The following is a 26,397-nucleotide window of genomic DNA, read 5'->3' as shown; positions in this document are numbered from 1 at the left end:
GGTCATCTCACTCTCATTAAAGCAACCTTCTCCAATATGCCCGTATACTTCATGTCCTCATTTAAGTGCCCCCAAGCGGTATATAAAAGGCTAGACAAACTGAGAAGGGATTTTCTTTGTAAGGGAGCCAACGACGAAAAAACTTTCACTTGTTGGAATGGGAAGAGGTTTACAAACCTTTATCTCAAGGTGGGGCGGGTCTGCAGGTCTTGGCCGATATGCATTAAAGAAGTTTACCAAGACCAATATCACTCTTCGGTTTGATCAGCGCCCCGTCGTCTCTTCCTAACACTTCCTTTTTTGGTCCTATGGAGCTTCCCCTCGGGTAGCAACTTTTGTGTGGTTGTTGGACCCGAACAAGGTTCTGACCATCGACAATCTGCAAAGGAGATCCCTTGTGCTGCCTAATGTGTATGGCAGATGCTGAATCGATAGATCTTCTATTTTGGTGTTGCCTTTCGCTTCAAGAGTGTGGGACTACTTTCTAGGTTACTTTAAGACAGCATGGGTGATGCTGGAGTTAGTGGATAGTCTCCTTTGGGCTTGGCTTTTTTTTTTTTATTGTAATGAGACTCATGGGGTGGAAGATGTCATTAGAAAGGTTAAGTTCCTACTTCCTAGTTTCGGGATGGGCTGTGTATGTCGATGCAGCTTTGGCTACTAATTTATCTTTTCTTCTTGATTTGGTGCTCTGTATTCTTTCCTCGCTTTACGAGCTTCTAATAAATTTGCTCTTCTCTCTCAAAAAATGTTTACATGCAGTGAAGAAAACTCACAAACAGCATTTGTTAACAGCAAAAAACTCTAGTTTTATGTATTTAAACCCTTTCTCCCAACACATGCAAAGAAAAAAAAACACTAGTTGTATTAGATTAGCCCTCCTATTCAACATAGGTAATACCCTCCTTTTAAAAAAAAATAAAATTCAAAACAATAATTATGATAGCCCTATTAGGACTTGCTAAAATTACCATACATTTCCATATCTAAACAGTTCATAAATGTTTCAACCCAAAAGGGACCCATGGCCATATTGCTGATGCCAGCATGATATCATTAAGGCATCATGTTTGTGGTGTTGGATCTTGATTGATTCAAGCACTTTCACCTTAATATTGCATATTTAATTCTTGGGTGCCATATGGAATTTGGTTGGGTGGTTTCTGTTTGGAAACATCAAATTCTGTCCCTACAGTTCTTGCATGCTTTGCTTTCATGTAAATTTCTGACTCACAAATTCTTCCATAATTAAAGCTCGGAGTGTAGTTTATTCAACTTACCTTTTGTTTTTGTTTTTGTTTTTAATTTTTTGTTTTGTTTTGTTTTTTTTTTTTTTTAAATTTTTTGGTTTTTTTTTTTTGAAATGCTGAAATCTATGTTTCAGTGGTGCGGACCTATATTCTATGTATGTTGGAGAAGGAGAAGCTTTGTTACGCAGCATATTTCAAAGGGCACGCCTTGCTGCACCAAGTATTATATTCTTTGACGAGGCCGATGTAGTTGGTGCCAAACGGTATACATCGACATCCTATTTATTTCATAAGATCTGCTATATTTTTAAAGCTGGGAAAGAAGTGATTTTGGAATTACTAGCATGCTAGATTTATTTAAAAAATCATAAAAGAGGAACAAGATATGCATCTTGAATCCATCCCGGATCCCTACTTAGGGCCTGTTTGTTAACGCTGAATTTTTGTACTTCACGCGGAATTTGGAAAATGTTCCATGCTTAGTGGTGTTTGTTAACGCGGAAGAAGGAAAGCGCTCCACCATTTTATGTTGAAATTTTTCCATGATGGGAATCTAGCTTAATGGGGAATCAAGAATGCGCTCCGTGATTTATTTTTTTTAATAAAAAATTGTCCTTTGCAAGAGAGATTTTCTCCCTTGCGTTATACATATCCCAACTTTTAACATGGGGCACTTCTCTGAGCCCACCATGATTTATGTGCTAGATCCACACCGTCCATCAACTTTTTCAGATCATTCTAGAGCATGAGCCCAAAAATGAGGCAATGTAAAACTCAAGTGGACCACATCATAGAAACCAACAAAAATTGAATAACTATTGTTGAAACTTTCGTAGAATCCAATGTGACGTTTATTTCCCATGTAACCCCTTCATAAGGTCACATATACCTGGATGAAAAAGGAAAGAAAGATAAATATCAACTTGATCAGGGCTTCTATGGGCCTAAGAAATTTTCAACGATAGGCGCCAAATTTTCACTATTTCCTGCAGTGTGGCCCGCTTTAGCCTTATATCTACCTCTTTTTTAATTTTCTTATGCTCCTAAATGATATGAAAAAGTGGATGGACGGTGTGGATAAAACATATACATTACGGTAGACCCCATAGATCCACTAATAGGGCTGCCCTTCTCCGCCGGCATTGCCTGGATGGCATGCGGATAAAGCAGCTTTCCGTTAAAGCCTTTCCTAGGAGGTTCGGTGTTGTAATGTAAGGTGGGGTCAACCATGATGTTCATGAGAAATCCAATCCGTCCATCAATTTTTCGAGCTTATCGTAGGAGTTAGGACATGCTACCAAAAATGAGGAGGATCCAAAACTCAAGTGGGCCATACGAGATGAAAACGTGAGTTGTCAACCGTGATGTTCATGAGAAATCCAATCCGTCCATCAATTTTTCGAGCTTATCTTAGGAGTTAGGACATGCTACCAAAAATGAGGAGGATCCAAAACTCAAGTGGGCCATATGAGATGAAAACGTGAGTTCAATCCCCACTGCGTTCTCTCGCGTGGCCCACTTGAGTTTTTGATCCACCTAATTTTTGGTGGAAAGTCCTAAAATGAGCTCACAAAAAGGATGGACGGGGTGGATTTCCCACAAACATGACGATGGGCCCCACCTTGCATCCCAGCATGGGAACCTTTGGCGGAAATCTGCTTCTTGGTGGAGTAGTACCCAATCGGATGCGGATTTCTTATGAAAGCCTTTCGCAGGAAGTTCCTGTGCTAGGAACCATTGTGGGGCCCACCATGATGTTTTCGATAAATCCACAACGTCCATCCGTTTTTTAGCTCATTTTTGGATAAAAGTCCAAAAACATGCCGGATCCAAGACTCAAGTTATTGCATGTATAACACTATACAACTATATCTAAAAAGGGGCAAATGTACATAGGGGCAAATGTGTCAAATTAACATATTTCAGACATTTCAGATGTTTGTTATCAAACAAGTTTTTTGACTTCAGATTTTAGATTCAGGCTTTAGATTTCATATTCAAGCTTTAGATTTCAGATTCAGTCTTTAGACTTCAGATTTAACAAACAGGGCCTTAGTTTGCTTATATGAAAGAGGGGAAACACTTGGGACGATGTCATTTTTCCAAATTCTTTATGAAGCACCATCTTCATGCAATGACACAATTGCAAGATCTGGACCAATTGCTCCATAAGTTAGATAGGTCTGGTGATTCTCATAATTGATTGGAGAACTTTCAGGTCTTACAAATCAAAATTGAGGAAAAAAAAAAAAAGGTCCGAGAAATGGTCTTGTTGTTTGAAAGATGATTGGATTTTACTAAACCAAAAGAAAACCTGCACCCACCCAAAGCAAGAGAGGATGATGAGGAATCATCACCCTTCTGCACTTTGGAAAAGTTGCAGCTACCTCTTTTGCCTTGTTTCTGAAAGTCCTATTATTCCTCTCATTTCGTATTGACTAGAGGGCCTGCAAGTGAAGCTTAGATGTCAACACCCCACAGCCCCCCCCCCCCCCACAAAAAATAAAAAAAAAAAAAAAATCATTCCAATACTAAGTTTTTGAAACAGAAAAAAAAAAGCAGCTTGGAAAGTCCTTGCATCACTAAACAATTCCAAAATAAGGTGAAGAGTTTACTTGTAACTACCTCACATAACCGCAACACAAGAACAAAGCATCCACTATCGATTCATTTCGAAGGCAAACAATGCACACATTTATGATGGGCATATTCCTCCTCAAATGATTGATAGTGAGGATTTTATCATTCCTAACAAGCCAACCAAAAGCAACCACCTTAGGGGGATTGGTGTTTTGCAAAGTCTGAGCAATTGGGGCACTCACACCTTAGATGCACCCTTTGCAATTTCAGAATACAAGGACTTTTGTATGAACACCAAGATCTTTTCAAATCCTCACAAGAGTCACATTCTGTGACACCCCAAATTCGGAACCCAGCACTGCTTCTTCCCAAGTCCCAAACTCAGGTCGCAGCAACTTCCTCGCCACTTACCAAACTTGGCGAACGGGTTGGTGAACTTCCCGAACACCAAGTCCGGCTCATGGCAGAGGGATTTTTTTAAGGGTTAATCTAATTAGGCAGTTACACATCATATGCATGGTATCAATGCATACATCCAAGAAATGGACCTATCCTTCCAAGGACGGTCACCCAATATAACCACATACATCATCCCATATCATACATAAAGAAGTACAATCCTCTCAACAACAATGAAGGAAACAAGAGCAAAACTCCAACAACTCCTGCATACACCCTACTACCGAATGCATCCTGAAAAAGGTGTAAAATATCGTATGAGCAAACTACAACTTAATAAGTCTACGGCGTGCCGGGAGTAAAACACGGCTTATCAGGGTGCTCCCGTAAAGACCCCCAAAACAACCATAAGTGTATTATCAACTAAGCATGTTATCATAGGTGAGCATGTTGTTATAGCTAGACATATCATCATGGAAGCATGAGTTGCATGAATAAAAATATTACCATAAACGAGTACATTATCATTATCCAGTAGGTTTTCATGAGTGAGTATGCACAAATCACGCGTATTATCACAGCTGGTGTTTGAAATATCGGTATCATGTTACGTATCGCATCCTTGGGATACAGATACATATCGGTTATCACACAGGATATATTGTTTGTATTGGGTAATTTATCTCACTTTTTGGGAAACATTGAAAAATTGGTTGAATTTTTCAATGAAACTTGATGGATTGTGAAAAAAGACCTTAATACACTTTGAAATCATAACATCTAAAAAAAGAAGTGCACATAATAGGTTTTCTTTGTATAGGAACCTTAACTATACATTGTTTGACTGAACTAATGCAACTATATTCAAATTGAATGCATAACATTTGGTGTATGTGATGATCATTTCATCAAACACCTAAATACTTTGAAATTAGTCTCAGTTGACAGTTGGTTGAAGGGGAATTTGGAAAAAAAAAACTGTTTATTAATTTTTAATTAAAAATGATTTTTATTTTTTGAAAATTGACAAGGATTTAACTAATCAATAGATTAGTGCTCATACATGCTTGATTTCATGTTTGGAGTGCAACATTGCAAGCAATTTAGGAGAAATTGAGAAATTTTTGAAATTTTCGCCAAATCAAACCACCTATACTCAAATTTCGAAATTAGAGTGTATGTGATGATCATTTAATCAAATACTCCTAAATACTCCGAATTAGTCTCAATTGATTGCTGGTTGAAGGAAATTTTCGAAAAAAAAAACAGAGAGAACATGAAGAACCAATGGATTTATAACCATTTGACACTGATTTAACATAGTTTCAAAAAAAAAAAAGCAATCGGAAATTGAAGATGCTCACCGGCTCGAACATGTGGGATATATTGGTACTACCTAAGCATTTCATATCTCACAGGTGGGATACAAAATATGTCGTGGGATATATTGGCCGATATCTTTGATATTTAAAACATTGATCATAGGTGGATAGGTTATCATGAATACATCATTGTAGATGAACAGATTACTATAGATAGTTGGTTTACATATGAACATATTTCCACAAATAGGTGTACTACCATAGTTTATCAACCGAGCATATTATGAATGTTAAGCATACTACTCAAACGAGTAACCATGAGTCATGAGAGTAGCAGGTCATCATGTACAAAATAATTACATTCTATATTCTAGTATAAGGTATGTTATGGAAAAGAAATGACAAAGTTGGCTTATGGTGTAGTCGGGATGGTAGTACGCGGTTTCGCAAGCTGTGGGGTCCGTCACAAGGAACTTCAATCCAAATCAGTCTCATACCTAATTTGGATGGCTAGACTCAATGTGGTAGACTCTTGATCTCAGGTTAGTCCCATACCTAATCGAAATCTTAGTTGTACGAATGGGCACATGATGGTCTAGTTGTGTGCTCACCAGCCTGAGCGAAATTGCGTATGAATGGATGCATGATTCAATGCTGATTTCGCCATTCAACATATGACACACCTTCAAACTAACTACCATAATCTCACACAAATATCAATCACTCCACAGTGCAATCTAATATCTTCTACACATGTGTGGGACGCATTTCCGAAGAGTCAAGTCTTGGGTGTGTCAACACCCTCCCATCTTGCCATCGGCTTGATAATGAGGGACCCAAATTTGTTTTACTCAATCCGGCCTCAACAATCGGAATATGACGTCCTTGACCTATCACACGATGGTAGGTAGGCTCATCATAGTTCTTCCCTTCCCGATCCCGGTATTGGAAGGGACTCTTGCACTTATGCTAATGTGCTCACCCTCACCCGACCTACGACAGAAGAGGACCCAATTGGCCAACCTTAACGGGTTCATTGGAGGATAGACATCTCCAATCTCGACATCTAAGCCCAGGGTGATAATAGTGCACCCTTCTCAACCCTTCTCAACACATCACAGACTAGGCCATCCCATGCCTTAATACAAACCATCTCGCCCAACCAATCGTCACATGGTTGCCATACAAAACATCCACCCATGTAATACATCACCATGAAAGGCCATACAATCAAATTCAATACCCCTACTCTGGATTTGATCCAGGCCTACGGACCAACACGAGGACCCAAATATCATACATCTCTGAATCTTATGCATGTATGCCAGATGTGCTAATGAAATTCAAACATGTAACAGTTTGTAATGAATATGCTATGTTTGCTAGATGAATTAGATTGCCACATTAACATGCATTCCTACCATTTTCAACCAGAACCTTAAGGATGGACCCCTTACAGTCTAGCCTATTGTTCATGGAAAGACCATCCATGCCCCTTAGACTTCATTTGATATGGGCCAAATCATGGCCCTAGCGTCCATAAGCAATGGGCCGGCCTTACTTGGGTTCAACTAAGGTTCAACATCACCAAGTCATCATCACTATAAGATCTACATTGGTTACATGCTACTCATTACAAACCATTCCCATCACGTATGGGCTTCACCTTACATGCCATTGTCATCATGCATTTGCCACACACCTCACACCATCATACATCACATGCCATCATACTTTTACCACACGTCTCATACCATCATACATCTATCATATATCACATAACCTTATGGGCTTTAGTAAAACGCTGACAATGGGCCCAAGAGGCTAGCAAAACATCAATAACCACAATTTCCTTCCCTTGACCATGGAAAAATGACTTACTTAATCTCTCATCTTGCAATTCTTAGTAATCTATTTACATCACAAGTTCCATGGGCAAGTAGGCTTTACCAGCCTAGGGCACTAGGCCCAACTCAAGAATAGCCAATAAAACACAAGGCCCACTTTCAAGTGTTCCAAATGACAGACGAAGGCACCACAATCCTTGTGAATACTCAACAAGTGGGCCACCAAAGATCACATTGCATGCACATGTATAGAGTGCATAGGTTATGGTGGCATACAAGTGTTCATATGCATCATCGTACCATAGCCATCATTCAACTTCTAGTTTCATCATCATCCACTATACCATCACAAGCATATGTGTTTTCATGCATGTGCATGGAATGTATAACATACAATACAAGGATTCACACACATCGTCATTTTTGTGGCCATCATCAATACTATTATCATACATGTCCTTAGGTATTAGGCACATGGTCATCATCATGCATATGGTTTTCTTTGCATGCATCATCATCATTTATGTTATTATCATCCAATGAACCGACATCAAGTAATCATAGTTATCATATACATGTCATCATCATGACTATCAACACATGCATTAATATCTACGTGGATAGCAACATCAAGTAAAGCATGATGATCATATGCATGTCATCATCATGACCATCAACACGTGCATTCATTATCATATCACCTTTAATATGTATGCTATCATAACTAGTCTATCCACAATCACATCACGTTAAACATAAATAACCACCATTAATTAAATCATACTCATCATCATCATGCTACCACACATGTATCATCATCTCAACCATCAATAGGTGGGTCCCACCTAGGTGTGACCTGCCACATTGGCCCTAGACTACGTGCAAGGCAAGCATTCTTATAGGTCAAGCATTCAAGCGTGAGTCCCACTTGGCGAACCACTAGGCCCACTCCAAAGGATAAACGTCCAACCACAAGGCTTTCAATGGTGTGGATCCAATTCCACAACTAAGTGGGCCCCACTAGCCTAAGGCAGCATGTTCAACACAAGATTATGTCTCAAACATTGCACTGAGTATGGCTAATGGCTTTTCAATGATTTAGGGTTCTTATGTTACGACCCACTTAGATTTAGTTTGGTCAGATTAACCGTTCAAAAAAACAAAAAAATTTCCCTCTGCCATGAGCCGGACTTGGTGTTCAGGAAGTTTGCCAACCCATTAGCCAAGTCTAGTAAATTGGCGAGGAAGCTGCTGCAACCTGAGTTCGAGACTTGGGAAGTAGCAGTGTTGGGTTTCGAATTTAGGACGTGACATATTCTCATAGACAATTCCTTCATTTCCTCATCATTAAGGTTCCTTTGAAGTTGTGGCATCCATACCACCAGCTCCCCCACAAATTCATAACATTGGGACATCATCAATTCTTTATGCAACACCGTCTGAAATGAGTGAGGTTAAGCTTGTTCAAGAGCATTTTCTTTACACAACCCCTAGAATCTCGTTCCAGTTCCATTCCTGTCTTATTTGCTTTGGAGAAGGCTTCTTCAGCCCTTATCTCTACTACACAAACCTGATGCTCTGTACTAGGGCGAGCCTCTGGTGTACCTCCGCCAGGCGCCAATGCAGACCCCATGCTTGCTCTCACCAACCTACCTCGAAAGATTCCCATTTTCAATCCAAAATCTCCATAAACGTTTGTCAATTAATTTGGCATCCATTGTTATTAGGGATTTTATTTGGAGACCCTTTTATTGTTTTCCATATCTACCAAGTGTAACTTGTGCTTCTCTTCCCTACTTTGCGACAAAAGAATTCCACTTTTATCCCTCGGACTTTATCACCGTAACCAACTATTGATATTAACTGGTTTCCAAATATACACTCAGACAGGTGATTCGAGCATATAGATCTCCTCTCTTCATTGCGCCTCTAATGTTTGGAAAGCCATCATGTCTACCAAGTTCTCATTTCACAGAGGAATTTCTTTTTCTCTTTGTAAGGGGAATCATGTATGCTTCTGGGTAGATATTTGGTGTGGGGGGTAGGCCCTTGCAAGACCTCTTTCCAAGATTGGCTTCTCTGTAGTAGGTGAGACTGTTGTTTGGTCTCCTCCATGCCAATGTAATCTATTGGATGGTGATTTTGAAGAGTTCCTTTGTTTACTCATCCTCCTGAAGCCCTAAGCACCCTCATCTCATGACAAAGACTCAATGGTTTGGAGAGCTCATAGTTCCAGTTCTTTCTCAGTGCATTCATTCTACAGCTTGATCACTAAGCCGTCATCACCTTCTTCCTTTCCTTTCCTCTCCTTCGCTCTTTTGTGCAAATTATCCATCGTAAGAAGAGGAATTTCAATCTTCAAAAAGAAGAAGAAGAAGAAGCAGTAGAAGAAGAAGGAAAATGTTGGATAGCACCATCGCTCTTTTGCACAAATTATCCACCATAAGAATCTTGTTCATGCCTACGAGCCACACAAATGCGGCCACCTTCAGAGGGGCTCAGCTCGAATGACCACCTTGGGCTTCAGGCATGGGGGAGAGAGCACATGAAGAAAGGATTGAATTGAGAATCTACCCAATCCATCCGTCTGCCATATTATTGCATCCTTAACACTCATGATGGGGCAAAGGCAACTAAGCTGAGAAAGAAGCCTTAGCAGATCCTCTGTCCCAGTGTCCAATAGGTTGTGCCGGCAAGGAGGAAGCCACACGACACCTTTATTGAGACCTGAAAAGCATCTGCCAATCGATATATTCTGAACTGGGTAAAGGCGTGCAAGATGGGTGAATCAACAAGTACCGTGTTTCTCTTGAGTTTTCACTAGGACTCAGGAGACTTAGTGTGTCAAGTGAAAAACCTGATAGAGTTTAGTAACTCAACCAGTTGTTTAAAGGACATTAAAGGGGCATTCCTATCATTCTTTACTGAAAGCCCTATTCTAATCACACCTGAGCCTGGACAATCTCAACTGTAGGTTGTATTTTAACTCTTCCTATCTTTATGCATCTCTTTTTTTCTCCTCCTCTTGTACTTTTTTTTTCCTGCTCCTCTTGCACTGCTTTCTGTTTTTCTCCCCTTCTCATCTATTTCTGTTCCTCTTCTTTTTTTTTCCTTCTCTCTCCTTCTTCCTCTTCTTCAAAATGTAAATGAGAAAGACATCCCTGCTGCATGCTTGCAAAGATGGAACATGTGCGAGATCCATTCATATGGCGTGCACCACGACACAGGGCTTGACCTGAAAATCTGGGTGATTCCAGTTTTCCCAATTTTCATAGTTTCAAATTCATGTGAGTATTATATTTTTGTTATTTTATGTCTAAAATAACTTTAAAATCAACTCAAGCTTCTGGCCAATTCTCCACCTCACCTCAACCCTGTGGACATCTGACTCGAGCAATGTTGTCAAATAGCATATGCAATCCTGTGCGATTGCATATGCATGTGCGCATATGCGATCGCCCAATTGCATATGCGGTCGCATATTTTATTTTATTTTTTCCGCATTTTTTCAAAAAATTTAAAAAAAATCAGAAAAATCAGAAAAAATTCAAAAAAAATCAGAAAAATTAAAATAATTTATTATATGTCATTGGGACATGAAATACATTAAATTTAAGTAAAAAAATAAAAATAAAACCATACTCCATACATGATACATGCATCATACATTTACAATTTAGTAATTTACAAATTACAATAAAGTTAACTTCTTAAATGATCTTAACATTAACTATTAACATTTTAGTTAGTACTAGTAGTTACATACTTACATTTAACAAATAACAATAACAAATATCAAATATCAAATATCCATATTCAACATTCAACACTACACGTACATGATAGTGATACAAATACAATACATAATATATCAAGTTATCAATGATTCAATATCAAGTTATCAACAAACAATCGACAACATCAACACACTTAGACTTATGAGACAAGACAACCATTAAACAAAATTAAGAAGTTATGTATTTATTATTTATCTAATCATTAATCAATAATCATGATATACATTGATCTAGCATCCATTGTGACACATCACCACCAAGTCCACCACCACCACAACCACCATCATCATCATCATTCGAGTCATCTCCTTCTTCCACATACACTTCTTCTTCTTTCATTTCTTCGTCATCTGTACGTACTAATACTTTATCAACATCCAATGGTGGATGATCTTCAATTTGATCATCATTATCACCTTCTCCTTCTTCAATATCCTCAATCTTATCAACGGGTTGATGGTTACTACTCGCCCCCTGGCTTTCCCCCGTCCTTCGCCTTCGAGTGGTACTACTACCTTCACCAGGTGTCGATCCATATGCGGCATCTTCAACTTGTGCCCATGTCAGATCCTCTCCAACAAATACAGGGTCCTCTGTCTCTACGAGCCACTCGTTATCTGCATCCAACTCATCTAAGCAGATAGGGTCAAAGAAGCCGGACTTTTCTTTCCTTCTTTGGAATCGTTCTCGCAATTTTTTATTGTATTGAACGAAAACCAAGTCGTTGAGCTTTTTTTGGTCAAGGCGATTCCTTTTCTTGGTATGAATCTGCAAGAAAAAAAGCGCATTTGGCATTAGCTATTTAGGTAATTAATTTAGCTTAGGCCACTAAAAAATTAAAGTTTACAAAAAAATAAAACAATTACTAAACAGTCTAAACTTTTACTTACTGACTCGAACGTGCTCCAATTGCGCTCGCAACTACTGACAGAACACGTAAGTCCAAGAATCTTCATAGCCAGCTTCTTTAGAGCTGGATCCTTCCTGTTTGGGTTCACTCCATAGGCAGCCCACCAATCAGCTGAGAAAAACAGTTTAAGTATAGGTTAGAATCGTTAGATCTCTTAGAGACACTTTGTAGAAAAACTTTTTGTAAGAGCTCAGTACACAGTTGACATGCCTACACTAACATAGAAACATTCATTCATAGAACTATTTACTGGGTAATTTCATTGTCCGATGTCTTATTATGATATCCCTTGAGAATATCCCTTCACTTTTAATTTCATTATCCGATATCTTATTACGATATCCCTTGAGAATATCCATTCACTTTTTATGTAGAAGTCCAGTAAAGTTGAGATCTTGTCCTGTTCTCCTCTATCTGGAATCATTCTTTCCAAGACATCAATAAATCCAACCATATGCATAGTTAGTGCTTTTGCTGGATCAGTAGAAGCGAATAAACAGGCTGGGTTAAGGATGTAAGCAGCCGAATACAATGGAGATGACATTTGGCTGCCCCATTTTCTATCTATAATATCTAAAATTGGCCTGTAATCACGGTCTCTATAGTTAAAATGGTCTATGATCTTATTTTTCACCCTCTCCATCGCATCATATATGTAGCTCATTGCGGGCTTTCCATCCCCGTTCACCAATCGCAACACAGAGACTAAGGGCTCAGATGATTTTAGCGCCTTTACCACTTGAGTCCAAAAACTTTGAGAAAGAATTGTTTGTTGAACCCGTTTCCCCTCACCCTTCTTTAACCAAGGCCCACTTGTAAAATCGGCCGACACTACAAAGCTTCTAAGTTTTGATTTCTTTGCATGTAGCCTTTGTAGTGTTAAAAAGGCTGTAGCAAAACGGGTGACTGCTGGACGTAGCAAGTTACCCCTAATGTGTTTTCTCATTCGACTGAGAAGAAGGGCGTGTTTGTACATAAAGACTGTGATTCTTCTAGCCCTTGCAATCACGTTTATAAATAATCTACCTATATCTTCTAACATAAGATCAATACAATGGGCCGCACAGGGGATCCAAAATAAACGTCGTCTCTTCTCCATAAGAAGACGACCGGCCATTACATACGAGACTGCATTATCTGTAATTACTTATACAACGTAGTCCTCACCTATTTCTTCAACTACATTATCTGGTAAGTTAAACAAATATTCTCCCGTGTGTGAATGGCCCGACACATCCACTGACTTCAAGAACATTGTCCCAGCTGGACAATTTACCAAAAAGTTAATGAGAGACCGACCGGATCTATTGGTCCATCCATCGGCCATTAGTGAACAACCATATATTTTCCATGATTCCCTATATTCAGCTATGAAGGATTGTGTATATTCAACTTCAGTTTTTAGACATGTTTCCCTCATTTCATGATATGAAGGAGGTTTAAACCCAGGTCCAAATTGACCTATAGCCTCAATCATTACCTTGAAGCTTTTCGATTTAACGGCGTTAAAAGCAACGCCGATATGGTAAAACCACCTAGCAATATATTGAATTGTGGTTTTTCTATCTTTTTGTTTATACCGGTTCTCTAAAATTGTTTGAGCCAGCCCTTTCCCTCTACCCCTTTGGTCGACCACATCCTCGGGATGTGGTCTACACCATCTGTCTATGGGCCCATGCCCTTGGGCTCTTTTCGATGGTTATACTTGTGGTCTAGACCGGCCTGTTGAAGTAGGGGGGTTGGGACTAGCTTCATCTACATTAACTACATTTATATCTTCATATGCATTTTGTTTCATATATTCATCCTGACGTAGGGCACTATCGCATTTCTTTCTTGATTGTTTTTCCATATACTCCATGATCTCCCTTCGGATTTCTGGAGTAATTTGCATTTGACCTTGGTAAATGTGCAAGGTGTTGCTTGTGCCTTGCAATGCCACCGGAACTCACAAACCCACATAACTCACATACTATGTGAGTCTTTTCGGTAGCACTACGGTAGTGCCCATACTTCCAACCCGGGTCATACGACTTGGGCTTCAAAGAGGAAGATTGGGAAGAAGACATTATGATGGTGGATAGTGGTAGTGTGTGTGTGTATTATTAGCACTAAAAAGTAACTAGCTAGCTACTAACTAGAAACTAGAAAGTAAACTACAAATAAAAAAGAAAAGTAAAGTAAGAGACTAAGAAGTATAAGAAGAAGAACTAAGAAGTAAGAAAGAAGTAGATCTAAGAGACTAAGAGAGTAAGTAAGAGTAAAGACTAAAGAGCCTAAAGAGATGGGACTTGGGGGAGAGAAAGAGAGAGAGAGAGAGAGAGAGAGAGAGAGAGAGAGAGAGAGACACTTACACTTACACACACTTACACTTGTAGAAACTAGAAAGGGAGAAGAAGAGGGAGAGAGAGAGTTGAATTACACTTACACACTTACACTTGTAGAAAGGGAGAATAAGAGGGAAAAGAAAATGAGAAAAAGAGAGAGAGTTGAGTTACACACTTGCACTTGTAGAGAGAGAGAGAGAGAGAGAGAGAGAGAGAGAGAGAGATTTACACACAAATAAAAGTAAAATTATAAATGTAACAACAAACAAATCTAAAAGAGGTTCCCAACTTCAAATCTTGTTGTAACTTGTAGTCTTGTACTTGTAATCTTGAAATCTTGTTGTAACTTGTAAGTTGTAACTTGTAAGTTGTAAGTTGTAACTTGTAGTCTCGTAATGTGAGTTGTAACTTGTCACTTGTAAGTTGTAAGTTGTAACTTCAAACTTGTAAGTTATAACAAACTAACAATTAACAAAGTAAGTAACAACTAACAAATCAATTAACAAACAAAATATATTATAATAATAATAATAATAATAATAAATGATAGAAAGAAGTTGTTAGAAACTTAGAATTAGAAACTTAGAACTTAGAAGTTAGAACTTAGAAAACTTAGTGGATGGAGATTGGAGAGGACTAGAGGAGTGAGGAGTCTCTTGACTCTTGTCTTGACTCTTGATCTTGAATCTTGAATCTTGAATATGGATGGTATGAATGATGTATCATGTATCTTGGATTCTTGAATCTTGATTCTTGATTCTTGTTGTACCCTCTTGATTCTTGAAAGTTAAAAGAAAAGAAAAGAAATATGGAAATGGAATATGGATGGAGAGGAGTGGATGGAATGTAGATTGTAGATTGTAAAATGTAAAGTGCTTAGTAAGAGAGGATGTAGTAAGAGAAATAGAGAATAGAGAGAGAGTTTGAGCTTTTTTTGTAAGTAGGAATGCTTAGAATGCATATATATAGAGTAAAAATCCGGATTTTTAAAAAAAAAAGGTCAAAAAAGAGTCAGAAATCTTACCGTTGGCCAGTATGTGATCGCATATGCAGTATGCGATCGCTTACATCGCATATGCTGGCACATGTGGCATATGCGATCGCATATGTGCAGGGATCGCATATGCCACTGCCGCATATGCAATCGGGCCAAATATATGCGCATATGCGATCGCATGTTCGCATATGCGACCGCACATGACAACAGTGGACTCGAGTATTCTTCATGTATTCAACTATGCTTCAGTAAGCAGCTAGGATTATCCAGCCTCCCTGAGTTTTGGTTACACTGGGATTCAGCGTACAGAAATGTCTGGCCATCACTGGATGAAGGGCAGGAGTCCCATCATGCATTCCAAAATCGGATTTTTAAATCTCATTATGAATTGCAGTGTTGGATTCCTGCTCTGTCTTTGTGACAGGACATGGTATCCGCTGTCTCTTCAATCTACAATGTACCCAAAAGGTAGGTACTTTGTTATTATAAAAAACCTCACTTTGAAGTGCATTTAAAAAAAAAAAAAATTCTCTTGCCATCCACTAATGGTGAGATGTTGATGTTCACCAACTTCTTGGTGTACACTGCACGGTTGAGTCAGATCTTTCTTTTCTTTTTTTTTTTCCTTCACCAAGTTAAACTTTGTGAGCATTTTCTCAGGAGTGGAGGTGGTGGGAATCCACGTGGTAGCTCTACAGTTGGAGAGAGACTTCTATCTACTTTACTGACTGAAATGGATGGACTAGAACAAGCTAAGGTGAGGCATAACTCTCTTAACATGACTGCTCTTTAAAGACCATTTGCAAGGGAAAGGAAAGGTGACTATTTAAACTTCTGATATTTCATTTTGTAATACTTCCATTAATTTACAGGGTATTCTTGTTCTAGCTGCTACAAATCGACCTCATGCAATTGATGCTGCACTTATGCGTCCAGGGCGCTTTGATTTGGTAAGAATTATGTATTCATGGCCTGATGTTTTCCATCTGATCTCTGTAGATTTTTCATCGTTAACATTCAATCCAAAAACTGCAGTCCTAAATACTAACCTTTAGCCCTCAAGGCCTAATGATAATGGTACATCAAAACCGTACTGCATGCTCATAGCGCAATGCTAAAAGCACTTGACTTGTTTTCCCTAAGCAACGAAATTATTTTAGTGAGATGGTACAAAATCCACTATGCTAGTGGATAGGGAGAAATGTATAAGAGATTATTGGATTTCATACTTGAGGGGGGGTACCGACCTGACTTAAATTTGTCCTCAAACACAAACCAGAAATGCATCGAGTGAGGACACTTAAGGATCTTATGTCATTTACCATGATCATGATGTAGGACAAAGTCAAGGTCATTTTCATGGACGGCTAGGACAGGAAAAATAAATAAATGAAAAGGAGCTAAAGAGTTTGATCTAGGGTCCAGCATGGACTGTAGCTTTCAACAGCCATAACTTTGCAACTGGTTATCCATTTCATGCATATAACACGCCGTTGAAAAGCTATCGATGTGCTCTACATCCTGGCCAACGGTTTTGTAAGATGAGGTTGAACATTTTTTGGCTTATGCCCTAAAATGATCTCACAAAATGGATGGACTGTGTGGATATACACATACATCATGGGGCCCACAGAACTTTGCCATGTTAACACACCACTGAAGTCACCATGCAATCCATGTCCAGAATGACTTTTGGCCTGGGTATGTTCATATTGGGGCCCTCTGATGAGCTGCCCAACCTCACATCCCTGTGGCATGCTCTCACACATGCTGCAAAGTGGATTCTCAACCTCTTTTCGCAAATCTCCTTAGTGAGGCTCATTCAAATTGAAGCTTCACCCATGACTAGTGCTTTAGAGTACATTTGGGTGTAACATATATCATGGAATTTCATGACTAATCAGTCCAATTTTAGTAAATACCATCAAATGTTCATGATATTTGGTGCAACCAAATGCACCCTTATGAATGTCAATTGCTAACTCTGTAGTTTGGTGAATTTGTTAATTTTTCAGGTGCTTTATGTCCCTCCTCCTGATTTAGAAGGCCGGGAGGAGATATTGCGTGTGCACACACGTCGTATGAAGCTTGGTGAAGATGTCAATCTCAGACAGTTGGCAGAAGACACGGACCTCTTCACTGGGGCTGAGCTGGCAGGACTTTGTAATGAAGCTGGCATGTTGGCTCTTAGAGAAGACATCTCTGCCACTGCCATATTCAATCATCATTTCTGGACTGCAAGAAATTCGCTAAGACCTGCCTTGACGAAGTTACAAATTGATCAATATGCATCGTTTATGAAAAAGCCGTCATCAAAACCCTCAGATGCAGATATGCTTAAATTCATCAAAACCATCAATTCAATGTAGAACCGGTGAATTTGATGAAATGCCCATCTGGGTAATCTTCCTTATCCAATTTTGAACACACACACACACACACACACACACACACACACACACACACACACACACACACACACAGAGTTGCTTGCACATGTGAATAGAGAGAGAGAGAGAGAGAGAGAGAGAGAGAGAGAGAGAGAGAGAGAGTTGCTTTTTCATAAATTGATGTATTATGCTTGCTAGTTGTAGAATATATTTATCTTAAATTTGCCCTGCATGTGATCCCTAAAACAGCATTGAATCTGTTTGGATTCATTTTTCATCTTAAAATAGGTTTTAGGCACGTTTGGAAGACACATTCTCTCCAAACCATGTTCAGCAATCTGTGGTGTCTGCTTGTAAGATTTGGTTATAGCATGGTTTTTAGAGTTGGATGAGTCTGATGTGACTCTGTTGGACTCAGTAGGACCCAATCCGGTTCAATACCCTCAGTCACTCCTGGCAAGTCCCAACTCAACTCAGTACTGAATGAGTCGGTCCAAGTCGCCAAGTTTCAAACCATGGGTTATGGTCTAAGAATGGGAGATTTCACAATCTATGTGATGTTTGTAGCTCTAGCAGTTGCAGTGCTGCCCTAATGGGAATTTCTTCTTCTTTGAATGTGGGATTGACATGGATTGGAAGAATAGGTTGACTGTTCTGACTGTGCTTATTGCTTCTTGTTTTGTAATTGATGCTGTAAAGACCTCCCTTCCGGTTTTGAGTATTGCAAGTATCTCCCTTGTGTTTATAGATTCCTCATAGATTCCCCTGCACTATCTATTATCTTTGACTGGTTGAAGGTTTTTTACCCCCATCTCCTATGCAATTAGTTCCAGACACGTGGGTCCAACACACTGCATATATGTCATCCAACCCTTTCAGCATGGGCTCTGCACCATGAAAATGGACACCAAAAATCAGACTGATCCAACAATTAGGTGCCCCACCAAGTGAATTTAGAGGTTTTTGGATGTTCTCCATTGTTTTCTATGGTGTGGTCTACCTAACGATTGGATTAGCCTTATTTTTCGGGTGTCCACTATTTATAGAGGGATCCTAATAGGCAGATTGGATACCATTCAGACATAATGGTAGGTCCCACACAAGCAAATGAAATCCTCATGTGAGGATATTCTGTAATTTGATACAGATACTATTAGACCTAACAAGGAAGCCATTGGTGTTTGTATAAGGAAATGTCTCGATCTTCCGCACCATACAAACCTAAGGAAACCGTTTCAATGGGACTAGTGGTTTCGTATGTGTTGGTGAGGGGACCAAGACCGTAGTTATATAGATGAGGGTGGGAAGAAGTTTGAGCCCATCACAACTTCCTTCCTCGAGAGTCTCCACACTGCGAAAGAGTTCCATGCCTAATAGGAATGGAATTGAAGCAAAGGGGAGTTGTTTACAATATTCGTAAACCAGAGAGGAGGTGTTTAACATTATCTTTTATTCCTCTCTTTTTTCTTTTTTTTTTTCTTTTTTTTTTGAAATAAATCAATAACTTCTTTTCAAGGTTTTGATTTGTAGTTTTTTTCCATTGGAGAAACCAATTGGGCACGTGCAAGGGTGTATTTGCTTGGAGGTAAATATGGGAATGTGTGGTAAAAGCACACTGATAATTTTTGCCATCTCCTTGGAAGTGATGTAATTCCCCCTCCAAACTGTGCAAATTTCAAACTCCTTTCAAAACAAAACACTTTAGGCCCCATCATAATGTATGTGTTATATCTACACCGTTCATTTGTCTTTCAAATCAATTTAGGGCATGAGCTCAAAAATGAGGCAAATCCAAAGATCAAGTGGACCACACCATAGAAAACAGTGGGTTCAATTGTGGATACAATCATTCCCATTGTAGGTCACTTGGGCATTGGATCTGCCTCATTTTTGGGTTCATGCCCTAAATTAATAGCAAAATACATAGATCATGGTAGGGCCTATAAAAGTCTTGCCATGTAGCAAACGCCCCCTAAAGGAAATGTGGGGACTTCAGCCTTTTTATCTTGGGTCACTACCAATGATTATAGCCGTCCTAGTTTGTATGATGGCTATTTGATATAATCAAAGGGTGGAAATGCTCAATCTATGAGATCCTTTGGACATCTCCCATCTAAGCCATTGAAAAGAATCTAAATCCTAAGAATAAATTCCCAAACTTCAGGATGTATTATAGCAGCAGGGGATGACTGTTGAGCGTCTTTGCACATACAAACACACGTGCCAATGTGGAACACGTATGTTTATTATCTTCTAACTCAAAGATCAGATAGCTTTACTTCTTGGGTGGGCCCTTGTATGGAAATTAAACTTATGGTAAACAAAAAAAAATTTAGCTGCTTATTTGCTTTGGCGTATTGTGGCCCACCTGAGGTACGGAATGTTCTAACTTTTATTCCAGAAGATCTAAGCTGTGTATCCCAGCAAATGGAAAGTTCAAATCTAGTACACATGTGGAGGGTATGATTTTTGCTAAGCTCTTTGTAGGACAAATATTCATCAGATCCACCCCGTCCATCAGGTGCATTGTCACATTTTCACTATGAACTTCCTCATAATAAGTCCAATCCACGAATCAAGTGGGCCACGAAATCTAGGAAAGATGTAAAATCATGACTAAAACCTTTAAATTTACATGGTGTGGCACAGTTTAGTGTTGGAATATCCTAATTTTTGAATTATCCTTTCATCCTGGTGGATAATGTCAGACTAATAGATTGGATGGCATATATAAACCATGATGTCCCCACACACAATGCACGTTTTTTAACCGTGTAGGCATCCCCATCTCAATTGGTCCCCATGGTGTAGCCCACCTGAGTGTGGAATTGGCCTAATTTTTGGATCCTAATCCAAGCAAAGAGTGGTGCACCTGATGGACGGGTGGATCTCATCCACATGAAGTCATTCCATCCACATCAGCAAAAGTCATGCCTCCTAAAATTCGTTCTTTTTGTTAGTTGGGGCTAAAGAGATTTTTATTGAACAAGGGTGTGTCTTGTAATAAAAATAGAAAGACGGGTCAAAAGTCAAAGCTATAGGTGAGGCGTAGAGCTATACATGAGTCGAGTTAGCTCAGTTAAGTCGCTTGACTCAACTCGGAAAAACTCAACTTGACTCAGATCGAACCTCAACCTGAATCAACTGAGATTGAATCGGCTCGGTGACTCTGTTATTTTGATATTGATGCTGCTCGCCACGTGTTTGATGAAATGACTCAATGAAGTATTGTTTTGGGTGCATACATCCTCCGTAGGATCGGCCAGAGGTGAGGAAGGAATGAATATGAAACAAATTACTACAATAAATAAAAAGAAAAAAAAATCACCTTATAAAACTACCCTCAAATCATGATTTTGATGTTGTTTGCTGATTGTTTGATGAAATACTTGTAAACTGTTGCTACTGTTTTACATCATGTGAAAAATTTAAGATATTATACATTGTGTTTGAGAAAATGTCACACAGGCTCAACTTGGCTCGAACTGCCTGAGCTATTGACTAAATTGAGCAGAGCTGGCTAGTCAGGCTCGAAGACCAAGCTGAGCCAAGTTCAGGCTGGAGTTAGCAACAGGCCAAGCCAAGCCAAACTGTGCCAAGCTCTACTCAGTTCAGACTCATGTACAGCTCTAGTGAGACGGAGTTCAGTCGTTATACTCGGTGTGAGTCACTTGACTTTCCTCATGACTCGCTGAGTTGAGTGAGTCAGTGAGTTTTGAACTATGATGAAAGTGACGACCATCATGATAATCAACTCGCACCAAAATTGCGCTGGCTCGTTCACTAGCTGGCCACACCATTGAAGTCAATGTCAGACCAACAATCTGCCCCACGGTATAAGTGTGGCCCATCAATGAGTGGATCAGCCTGATTTTTATGTCAAGTCTCACTCCATTCGCGGTGGTCATTGACCGTTCATCTATTGGGGCTTACCTTGGATTTGGACGGCCCATATGCTCAAAACCAAACTGGTCGAATTATCCTATCCACGTATTGAAATTTCTCCCTAACTAATCAGTGGCTATGATCACCTCACCGTTGTAATTTATGGGTCTATCCCATCTATGGTAGTTTCAATAAAAGGTCATTTGGATGTCTGTAAATGGTTTAACTGATAAATGATTTACAAGTGTAAATCATTAACCGCCTATCTTATTTAGTTATAAATGATTTGCAGTAAATAATTAAGTAAATAATTATTTATGATTGTATAGCTTATAAATAGTTTGAGTCCTGAAGAGTAATCTTTGAAAGTACAGTTGTAAGGCGGTGAAGGGAGATCCTGTAAGTGAAATCATAGCTTTTTGTCTATAAATCAAATATGGTTGGAAGCTGTAAATAATTTCTAGGCATTTTTCAGTGTCCAAACACAATCAGCAAACCATTTACCTATAAATCATTTACAAAAGACCAATCTACAGGAATCCAAACACCCCTTAAATGATAAAATAGAAAATCAAATATAAGATAGAAACAAGTTTTTAAAAGCTAGTTCTTGGGGGACTATAAGTTATAGTGCTCCTAGTTGCATCGGTTCACTTGGATAGTCTAATAAATCAATCTGAACCACCTTCCATTAAGTTCGGAACATATTTCACAGGTTACTATTCACTAATTACTTGGATCAAGCGATCCAATCCATCCTTAATTCAGCCTTATATATATATATATATATATATATATATATATATATATATATATATATATATATATATATATATATATATATATATATATATATATATATATGTTTCATCTAAGCCGTTCATCCATTTCTACATATCATTTTAAGCCTTGAGCACAAAAATATAGTATATTGAAGACTGAAGTGGACCTTATGAACTAGTTCACGGGTGAGTATTCCACTATATATATATATATATATATATATATATATATATATATATATATATATATATATATATATATATAGCACTCCATTTTCCCGGCTATGGATGTGATGGTTATGAAGCCATGGATGTGATGGTTATGATTGTCTAGCAAAAGTGGTTGTTTAGAAACACAAGCAATCCATGATGGCCCTAATATATAGATGGATCAAACTGTTGACTGGACTATTTTTATGCAAACTATCTTGATTGTCCAAGCAAAAGGCCATTTGATCAAATGGTTAGTGTTTTGTTAGATTAGAGTGATGTCACATGGTAGCACATGAAATATGGTTGGACCTAATGAATGGTCTAGATCAATGGATTGGACTTCCTAAGTGTCCCATAGCAACTAGGAGGGCTGTAATTTATAGTGATCCAAGAGCACTTGAACATATTTGAAACTCAATGTATATGTTGATAGTGAACTTGCTTTATATCAGACCATAATGATGTAAACTCGAGCCAACAATAAACTCAAATCAAACTCTAAGTATTAGAAATTCGGATATAACACCATTTTCAATCCGTACATTTTGCGAAAGCACGATAAATGAAGACAAAACAATATAATAATGCAGGATAATCAAACCAAAAGCAAACAATTAAAAACACAATGATATTTTACATGAAAAATTCTTGTAGGAAAAACCACAGCATAAAGCGACAGAGATCTACTATAATAAATATCATAGAGTTGTGCAGACTCATCTTCTTTGATTACAGATGTACCCGATATCCCTTTATCATGCGCACGTCTAGAAAACCCTCTTTCTTGACAAACCCTAGCCCCTTAAGAGAAAACACTCGTATGGAATTAAACCCTAATGAAGAAATTGGACTTAAATACCTATTTTGTGCAGAATTGCGAAACTTGACGATTGCACCATGGTCAACCATGAACATCACAGTGAGTCACGGTTGACCGTGAACATCATAGTGAGTCATGGTCAACTGTAGATCCTCACTTCGACATGTATAGGTCTTTTAGCTTCTTCTACATCTTTAGGGGAGATTTCTTATTTTGTACGTTGTACATAATCTCATCTGATAGACACAAAACGGATAATGCTCATAACTTTATCTCTGAGATCACTCCAATCATCATCCAACGTCTTCTTCGGTTTTGTTTCTAATAATGCATTGCTCAACCATTGTGAAACTATAATGTCTTTGACCTTCCGCTGCCATAAAATGAAATTGTTCTTCCCATTAAACTTCTATATATCAAATTTTGATCATGACATTTTCGCTCAAACCCAAATGTCCAACCCGACACTTTGATACCACTTTTGTTGAGAGTGAACCCATTCTATATTACACCATAATAATGTAAACCTGAGCCAACAACAAACTCGGATCAAACCTTTGGTGTTAGAAATTCAAATCTAACACCACCATCAATCTATGCGCTTTGTTGAAGCACGATAAACGAAGGCAAAAAAATATAATAATGCAGGATAACCAGACCAAACATAAACAATTACAAACACAATGATATTTTACGTGGAAAACTCTTACCGGAAAAAATCACTGTACAAAGCAATATAGATCCACTATAATCAAAACTTTAGAATTGTACAGACTCATTTTCTTCGATTATGGATGTACTCGAACTTTCTCTGGAATGTGCAACTCTAGGAAACCCCTATATTCCTTGAGAAATCCTTCCCAAACCCTTTTACAGGTATAAAAAATCCACTCCATTGACAAACTAGTCCCTAGAGAGAAAACACTCATATGAAATTAAGCCCTAGTGAAAAAACCAGACTTAAATACCCTATTTTGCACAAAATCACAAAACCCAACGGTCAAACCATGGTCAATCGTGGACGTCACAACGAGTCATGATTGACCGTGGAATTCTATTATCGTCATACCCTGCCACGACCAATCAGGGGGAATTACATGTGATCTGTGCTGATACGCATGGGGTATTTAAAGATACGCAAATATGTACGGAAGAGATTTCTCGATAAGTGTAGCTATGACGTATTAGGTGATGCAATGTGCTGCTTGAGTGGCCAATGAAGAAATGATTGTGCTCGAATAGTTACATGATATGTGGCAAGAGGAGGAGCAAAAGAAGCAAATAATATGGGAAGCATCTAGAAAGTAGTAATGGAGAACAGTTATGATAACCGTCAAGATGTGAGAAGAATCCAGAATGACTGGATCACAACTATAAATAGAAGAAAAATACAAGAAGGAAGATCGTCTCATATCAAACCAAACTTATCTTTCAATTATCTTGCCGATTTACATTCCATAGTGTAATCTTTTACATGCTTTGTTGAGCAAATTACATTCCATAGTGTAATCTTTATTTTCCAAGCCTGCTGCTTCTACATCCCAATGTAATTTTTACTTTCCAAGCCTGCTGTTCTTGTATTCCATAGTGTAATCTATAGTGGTAACTGACTAGCTGGTAAGCTTTGGTTGCAATGTGAGTTTATACTAGCACGCTGGATTCAGTTCTTCAATCAAAAGGGTGTTTCGCAGCTGTTCTTCACGACCGATAGTAAGAATATCTTTCCTGTTCAAATTTGTCTGTATTGAAAAGTTCCTTCGTACGGAAGACAAAGGTGCAACCCATTATCAGAGGATGAACTCCACCCTCTAGATATCGCCTGATTTGATTTTACACATTGAGCAAGTGGCTGAATAGGCGACCGATATCTTTCAATCTCGGTCATACACTACATGTCTGCCTATCTTAACACTTGTTGTTCGGTTTGAATTGAAGCCGCAATTTCAATTTTGGTAGGCCTGCACACCCAGTGCAGAAAACAACAACAACAAAATGTAAAAATGAATTTTATAATATTAAGTTGATTAAATAAATCATTTTTAATACCTCAATACTGTACATGCGTATCACATTATAATTAATTTTTCTGGTAAGTCGATTGCAATACATATTACAGGTAAAAATGAAGTAACTTCAAATTTCAGTTGAGCCATAAATTCAAAATTGGTCTGGTTTGGAAGCTTGTAAATAAAGATAAATATGAAATGAAGTTGGAGATAAATGATTTGGGAGTACAGTCCTTGCTCATGACTTAGGGGTGGACTTATTGGAATTTCAACATGAATGTCATACATAAGTTTGAGTACTCATTGTGGTGTGTGTGAGTGTGAGGGTAAAAATTGGTTTAAGAGTAAATGTCTTATTTAATTATATGTAAATTGGAGTAAATGTAATGCATTTGAAATTCAAACATCCTGTATTGGAATTTGGTGAAAATTTTTAATATATTCACCAAAAATATATGTGATATACTAAATAAGCTTTAATATCTTAAATTATTGTAATATGTGATATTTAATAGGATGAATATAATAAATCTATTGAAATATATACTACAGTAATAAATATGAAAGTTTTGAGTATCAAGTGAGCCACAAACATAAGGATCACAAACAAGTAACTTATTAATATTTTGTAAGTGTTCATTTAAATGGCTAACTTTTGAATAGTTTAGATCATTTTATTGATATAATTTTAGTGAGGTAACTGATAATTGATTTATTTGGAATTATTATTAACGTGCCGCGACGCATGGTGGACATGAGACGTATTTACTTTCATTTAGAAAATAAAATAAAATTGACATGCACTTATTCCCATCCAAACGGACCTCCACTATCATTTCCTCCATTTCCTCCGTCTGCAGTGTCGTTTAACC

The 26,397-nt window shown here is 38.3% G+C and overlaps 1 protein-coding gene across 3 annotated transcripts in view; it reads left to right on the top strand.

Annotated features, from left to right (window-relative positions):
- LOC131228646 (cell division control protein 48 homolog B) overlaps positions 1–17,852 on the top strand; it is a 62,444-nt gene extending 44,592 nt beyond the window's left edge. For 2 of the 3 annotated variants that reach the window (XM_058224455.1, XM_058224454.1), the window contains 4 exons: positions 1,385–1,513; positions 16,090–16,186; positions 16,302–16,379; positions 17,445–17,852. In XM_058224455.1, the coding sequence (XP_058080438.1) occupies positions 1,385–1,513; positions 16,090–16,186; positions 16,302–16,379; positions 17,445–17,798 (658 nt within the window). In that variant the 3' untranslated portion in view covers positions 17,799–17,852. The remainder of the gene's footprint in view (positions 1–1,384; positions 1,514–16,089; positions 16,187–16,301; positions 16,380–17,444) is intronic. The other variant, XM_058224456.1, reaches the window with a different exon arrangement.
- Positions 17,853–26,397: the final 8,545 nt, after the last annotated feature.

Source organism: Magnolia sinica, chromosome 16, assembly GCF_029962835.1.
Source record: "Magnolia sinica isolate HGM2019 chromosome 16, MsV1, whole genome shotgun sequence".
NCBI lineage: Eukaryota > Viridiplantae > Streptophyta > Magnoliopsida > Magnoliales > Magnoliaceae > Magnolia > Magnolia sinica.
This window is presented reverse-complemented; position numbering and strand designations above follow the sequence as displayed.